General features: G+C 42.2%; 1 protein-coding gene across 2 annotated transcripts in view; it reads left to right on the top strand.

Annotated features, from left to right (window-relative positions):
* The first annotated feature begins 6,670 nt into the window (after nt 1-6,670).
* Nucleotides 6,671-7,048, top strand: part of LARS1 (leucyl-tRNA synthetase 1) — a 72,293-nt gene continuing 71,915 nt past the window's right edge. Inside the window, exon 1 of one of the 2 annotated variants that reach the window (XM_039256694.1) lies at nt 6,671-6,839. In XM_039256694.1, coding sequence (XP_039112625.1) covers nt 6,834-6,839 — 6 coding nt within the window. In that variant the 5' untranslated portion in view covers nt 6,671-6,833. Of the gene's footprint in view, nt 6,840-6,922; nt 6,996-7,048 lie in introns of those variants that run through there. The other variant, XM_039256695.1, reaches the window with a different exon arrangement.

Here is a 7,048-nt window from a genome sequence, read left to right as displayed (position 1 = left end):
GGTCTGACATTTTTTTTATTTATTCATTTTCTCTATCTTGTCCTAACTAGGCTATGAATTTTCATGAAGTCAAAGATTTTGTCCTCTTTGTTCCTTGGCACTGAAAACAAAACCTGGTAGGTAATAGATGTTCAGTAAGTACTAATAAATGACTATGACAACATCACAACACTATTACTACGTGAGTACTATTATCATCAAGTTACTGGCCCAGATAGGCCAAGTGATTTGCCCAAGGTCACACAACAATATTGGAATAGAGGAAAGGGGGGTGTCCATGATTCAAAGCCAGGCTAACACTAGAGCCCACATTTTCAGACATTATATAGAAGAGCATCTAGAGAAAGATACTGACTTCTGGATACCAAGATGTTGAGAACCTCACCAGTTTGTTAGGAAAAAAAGAAGAAAAAAATTTTTTTTAATGTTTTTAATTTATTTCTGAGAGAGAGAGAGAGAGACAGCGTGAGCAGGGGAGGGTCAGAGAGAGAGGGAGATACAGAATCTGAAGCAGGCTCCAGGCTCTAAGCTAGCTGTCAGCACAGAGCCCGATGCAGGGCTCAAACCCATGAACTGTGAGATCATGACCAGAGCCGAAGTCGGCTGCTTAACCGACTGAGCCACCCAGGTGCCCCAGAAAAAAATTTTTAAAAATGGGGATAGGAAGGGTGCACCTGGGTGGCTTAGTCAGTTGGGCATCCAACATTAGCTGAGGTCATAATCTTGCAGTTTGTGAGTTCAAGCCCTGTGTCAGGCTCTGTGCTGATAGCTGAGAGCCTGGAGCCTGCTTCAGATTCTGTGTCTCCCCCTTTCTGCCCCTTCTGTGCTCATGCTCTGTCTCTCTTTCTCTGAAAAATAAACATTAAAAAAAAATCAACAAGAAAAAAAAAGAAGAGTAGGACAATGGTTGTGCTGCAAATTTATATGGTTTAGGGCTATAATATTTCATTGATAGTGTAAAAATAGGTATCTTTAATATTTTTTAATGTTTATTTATTTTGAGAGAGAGACAGAATGTGAGTAGGGGAGGGGCAGAGAGAGAAACACACAGAATCTGAAACAGGCTCCAGGCTCTGAGCTGTCAGCACAGAGCCTGATGTGGGGCTCGAACCCACAGAAGGACCGTGAGATCATGACCTGAGCTGAAGTTGGACACAACCAACTAAGTCACCCAGTTAACCCAAAAATAGGAATCTTAAACATCATAAATGCATAAAGTAAATTTTAAAAATATAGTCCTTAACACTGGAATCTCAGTAATATGTAATTAGTTGTCTTTAGCTCTTTCTTTGCTCTTTCTCCTCCCTTTCTTCTTTTCCTCCTCCCTCCCTCTCTTCCTTCCTTCTCTCTTTCCTTCAGTTCTTTAAGGAACCCTAGGACTGCTCCGTGATGGCGATGGTAATGCTGGTGACCATATGGATAAGTAGGCTATTTAGGAACTACAAGCAGTGTTTTGATGACTCAGGTGTCACGTTTCCCATATGAGCCCATGACATAGCTGGTAATGCTCTATGGAATGTTGACAAGATGGCAGGCTGAAGCTTGTGGGTCCTGACTCTGGAGTGATATAGCATGAGTGAGGGATTGCTAATTCCTGAAAATCACTAGTATCAGTGCTTTAAGAGAAATCTAGGCAACAGAAATTGTAACAGAAAGTTTCAGTTGAGAAACAGAGTTTCTCAGAATTTTAGTACCCGAGAAGTGCAGCTTCTCAGATTTGGTTACATTTGTCTGAACATCAAGGCTTCCTAAGATTTGGTTTCATTTGTCTAAACATCAAAGTCTCCCTAATTAACATGGCTACTTGTTCCTAGCTCATGTCAGTCCAGTTTAGAATTTCCATTTATTAAATGACTATCTTAGTCTATTTGGGCTGCTCCAACAAAACACCACAGGCTGGGTAGCTTATAAATAACCGAAGTTTATTTCTCATAGTTTTGGAGAATAGAAGTAGGAGATCCAGGTGCAAGCATGGCTGGGTGACGGCCCTCTTCTGGGTCCCACATTTCTCTTTGTTTACTCACAAGGGGGAAGGGTTTCCCTTTTTTGTTTGTTTTGTTTCACTTGGGTTCTCTTTTATAAAAACACTAATCTCATAAGGGCTCCATCGTGCTTACTTAAACACTCCCCAAAGTCCCTACCTCTTAATACTATCAGATTGGGCATTGGGATTTCAATATATGAATTTTAGGAGGGAAACAAACATTCAGACCATGACATTGATCAAACTAGCTTTCTGTATTCCCTTCCTTCCTTCCTTCCTTCCTTCCTTCCTTCCTTCCTTCCTTCCTTCCTTCTCTTTAGTTTAGTATTTCTTGAGCATTCACTTACTATTAACCAGGTATTGGGCTTATCACCTTGCTTAGTGTACCTCATTTTATTCTCACAGCAAGCTCAAGAGGTAGGTTATCATAATCCACATTTTACATACGAGAATCCAGAGTCCCAAGGTTGAAGGAACAGAACTAGCATGGGACAGAGTCTCAATTTAGACCCAGGCACCGTACTTCAAATCCTGTGAGCACAACCACCACACACACTCTTTCTTTGCTGCCCATTCACTTTCAAAGACTGCACATAGAGCAATCTCAAGATCAACAAAGCCCATAAGTCCAAGAAGGAGTCTTCCTTTCTCTCTTTATACTCATTGCTTGTATCATTACAAACAAACAAACAAAACTGTTCACCATTCAGAAAGCATAAAATTAAAGATACAACATTGATGTAGGAGAGGCGCCTGGGTGGCTCTGTCGGTTAAGCATCTGACATTGGCTCAGATTCTAATCTCATGGTTCGTGGATTCAGGCCCCACGTCAGGCTCTGTGCTGACAGCTCGGAGTCTAGAACCTGCTTCAGACTATGTGTCTCCCTCTCTCTCTGTCTCTCTTCCACTAACGATCTATTTCTCTGTCTCTCAAAAATAAATAAACCTAAAAAAAAAAAGAAAAAAGAACATTAATGTAGGAAAAAAACAATTTAAGTAGAAATGATGTCTAATAGGGCAGAGAACTGACAACCTATTCTTTGAGTGCTGCATGCCTGTGGAACTGAAGTATCAAAAGAAGTGTCCCAGGGTGCCCTGGGTGGCTCCTTTCGTTGAGTGTATGGCTCTTGATTTTGGCTCAGGTCATGGTTCATGGGTTCTAGCCCTGCTGTGGGCTTCGCACTGGTCTGAGAGCATGGAGACTGAATGGGATTCTCTCTCTCCCCATCTCTCTGCCCGTTCCCTGTGCATGCTTTCTCTCTCTCTCTCAAAATAAATAAACTTTAAAAAAAGTGCCCATAATTCCTTCCTCTGACTCTGTCCTCTCAAGATAAGGAAGTGAGGTAAATATGCATGAAAAACAAATACAAAGGGACTCAGAGACAAGCCAAAGCTAATTATAGCTTTATGAATCTAAATTGAGAAGCGGTGATTCAGTTGAATTTAGTAGAGTGACTGATGGCGTGAGTTTGGAAAAAAAAACCCATAGGAAATTAGTTCTGTTGTGGAGTTTTGAAGAATGACCAGTATGGTCTGACCGTCAGAGAAGGTATATCACACAATAATATGGTGATAAGTAGCTCAGTGACGTTAGGGAAGAGATTAAAATGGGGCACAGGTAAGCTTTTCTATTTTAAACAGCCTTAAAATACACCAGACTGGTTTATAGACCAGTTTTCCTAAAATAATAATCAATATAGCTGACATCTTAAAGTTCTTACTATATGCCAGGCATACATATATATGTACTTTGGTGTATATGTGTATTATTATACGCATACGTATTATATACATATTATTTCTTTAATCCTCATAGAAATCCTATGAGGTACTTACTTTTATGACCCTTATTTTACAAAGTGGTTAATTGAATTGCCTAAGGTCACCCAGCTATAATTGATGAACTCAGTCTGATTCAGACCCTGAACTCTTATCCACCATGCTGCCTTTCCAATTTCATTTGTCTAGAAAAGGTATTCCACATGGCATAGCAAAGAGCCAACAATTCTCAATCAAAAAGCCATATTACTATGGTGTAACAAATTGCAGTCTCCTAATACATCTTGAATGTGTTTCCTGTTCTCTACCTTGACTGCCACTACCATAGTGCAAACCATCCTCACCTTTTACCTGGACAATCGCCAATAGCCTCCTGCTTCTACCTTTGCCTTCTTCCAATCCTTCAGAGTGATCTTCTTTACATAAACAGGACCATGTCCTATGTCCTCACATAAAACACTTCCGCAGGCTCCCATCTCTCCACTCGTTTCAATGTTTTCCTCTTCCACTAGGCTGGAGGTGACTGCTCCTGTCTTGTTCAAATGCTGTTATCTCCAGCAACTAGCATAGTGCCTTATACTTAGTAGAAACTAAATTAAATTTTGTTAAATTAATGGAATCTAAATGATCCTTCAAAAAAAATTAGTTCCTTAAATACGGAATAGGCTAATAAGGAATAAGGGATGGGGGCATTTAACTAGCGGAGAGGCTTTCCATAATTTTCATCATTTGTAATTACATAACAACTTGTTTACCCTTTTCTTCTGTCTTGTTCCCTGCTATACCCTAGCTCTATGTCAGGTTCACAGGAGGTAACCAATGAATATGTATTGTATGAATAATTTCAGTTACCAACTTGAGTTGGAAGCTGAGGAATCAAAGATGACAAATAGTACTGATAAGGGCAGAATTGGAATTGGAACAGAAGACTATAAGCATAGTTATGGGAGCTGTGGAGGATGAGGATTCTTTTTTTAAACATTTATTTATTTTTGAGACAGAGAGAGACAAGCATGAGTGGGAAAGGGACAGAGAGAGAGGGAGACACAGAATCCGAAGCAGGCTCCAGGCTCAGTCAGAGCTGTCATCATAAAGCCCATGCGGAGCTGGAACCCACAAACTTCAGGATCATGATCTGGGCCAAAGCCGGATGCTTAATGGACTGAGCCACCCAGGCGCCCCAATATTCGTTCAATAAATATTTATTAGTCACCTACTATGTGCCAGATTCTGCAAGGCAGCCTCTGCTGTAAGGAGCTTACAGTCTAGCGATAAATAAATAGGCGATTAAATTCAATGAGAGAAACTTCCTAAGAGAAGACAGGAAGAGTGTCGTTCAGGGAAGATTTAGGAGGGGACATTTAACCCAGACTTGGTTAAAATTAAGTGTATGTCTAAACTGTTAGTTGCTAAAGTAAGAAGATATGAATAGTGATGGAGAGTATTTGTATGAGCAAGCCTGGAGGCAGGAGAGCCACTGGTTGGTTCTCTGTAGCCTAAGGTTTCTCGTTAACTCCTTTTCATCCAACACATTTTATTGAGCTCATACCATGTGCCAGGCATTGTTAGGCCATCATTAAATTTTTATTTTAAAAGTAGTTGTTGAGCATGAAGGAGGGCACTTTGGGGATGAGCACTGAGTGTTATGTAGAAACTAATTTGACAATAAACTATTTGTAAAAAAAAAAAAATAATAAAATAAAAGTAGTTGTTGAAAAATGTCAATACACGCACATATATAATTTTAAATTCATTAATTTATGAAACTATTTAGACATTTTTTCTTTCCCTTAGTTCTTTAGGAAGACACAGTTCTGAGCTGGGCACCCTACCCCCATCCCCAAAGTGCTTTGCAGATGCTTTATATTTACTGAATTAATAAATAAGTGCATGCAAGAGTACCTAATCTGACCCCAGAAAGTAAAAGCCTTGCATCGTTGCTTATCAATACATCTTTCTTCCTATGATGGAAATGTTCCAAATCTGCACTGTCAAATGATATGGTAACTACTAGCCACATGGGCTACCAAGCACTCAAAAGGTGGGTGCGGCCGAAGAAATAAATTTTAAACTAAAAAAAAAAAATAAGTTATAAGTTTATTGATTTGTGTGTGTGTGTGTGTGTGAGAGAGAGAGAGAGAGAGAGAGAGAGAGGGAGGGAGAGAGAGATACAGACAGAGCTTGAGCCAGGGAAGGGCAGAGAGTCCAGGCTTGGAGCTGTCGGCCCAGAGCCCTTTTCTGGGCTGGGGGCTCCAACCCTACTCCAACCCACAAATGGCCAGACTGTGACCTGAGCCGAAGTGGGAACCTTAACCCTGAGGCACCCAGGTGCCCTTTAAGAACTTAATTTTAACTTTTCCTGCATTTTATTTTAAACGTAAATAGCCACACGGGACTACCCTACGGGACAATTCAGCCTTGGATGGCAGAGCAGTTGAAATAATGGGCTTGGATTGGAACCGGTAGGTTGCCAGCCTCACGCTTAAAAATAGAGATTGTTAATAAATGGTTATAAAATGTCTGACTCCTGGGCTGTTGGATGCCACTGACAGCATTAAATATCTATGCACAATGGCAAGCCATAATTAGCACTTCGGTCACTTCAGACGAATAACCCGTGCATCCTGGCATCCTGACAGACACCTTAACCCAGCGCCACGGGGTGAGAAGGTTGAAGGCCAGGCAACTGGACCGGAGGCGCGCTCGCGACTTCGAACAGCCTCATGGACTTTGTAGTTCAACCTGCCCCTGACGTCACTACCGTTGTCACCGCCGCGTGACCTGGTGGGTCATTTCCGGTAGCCCTTAGTTCCTCTATGGGAATTGTAGTCGACAGGTGACTGCTGGACTGGGGCTCTAGTGATCTGGAAACTACAATTCCCGGCGGGCGAGGAGATGCACGAGGCAGCGTTCGCTGTGAGCGGGCGATTGCCTCATCAGGTGTGAAGTGTGTGCTCTAGGGAACTGAGAAGCCTGGCTGCCCCCCGACGGAAGGGAAAGGTTGTGATCACTGCTTTGGGAGGATCGCCGAGGTCACTGTCGTAGGTTGCAGAGTTGGCTGGGCGGTGCCATGGCGGTGAGTGCCGGCGGGAGCAGAGTCCGCTCAGCCCGGCCTATAACCCGGCTGATGTCTGCTTTTGCCAGAAGCTAGGGGGCTCCATGTGGTAGCCGTTGTCCTACAGGGAAAAATCCTTTTCTAAAGAAAGGGAACGCCTTGACCCCCACGCTCAAGGTGTGCATGTTGTGAGGATATGCCTTTTCTTGCTAGCTGTTGAGCCCGGAACT

The sequence above is a fragment of the Hyaena hyaena genome, unplaced genomic scaffold (genome assembly GCF_003009895.1).
Source record: "Hyaena hyaena isolate Hyena2069 unplaced genomic scaffold, ASM300989v1 scaffold_585, whole genome shotgun sequence".
NCBI classification, from domain to species: Eukaryota; Metazoa; Chordata; class Mammalia; order Carnivora; family Hyaenidae; genus Hyaena; species Hyaena hyaena.
Note: the sequence above shows the minus strand (reverse complement) of the source record. Positions and strands in the feature narration are given on the sequence as shown.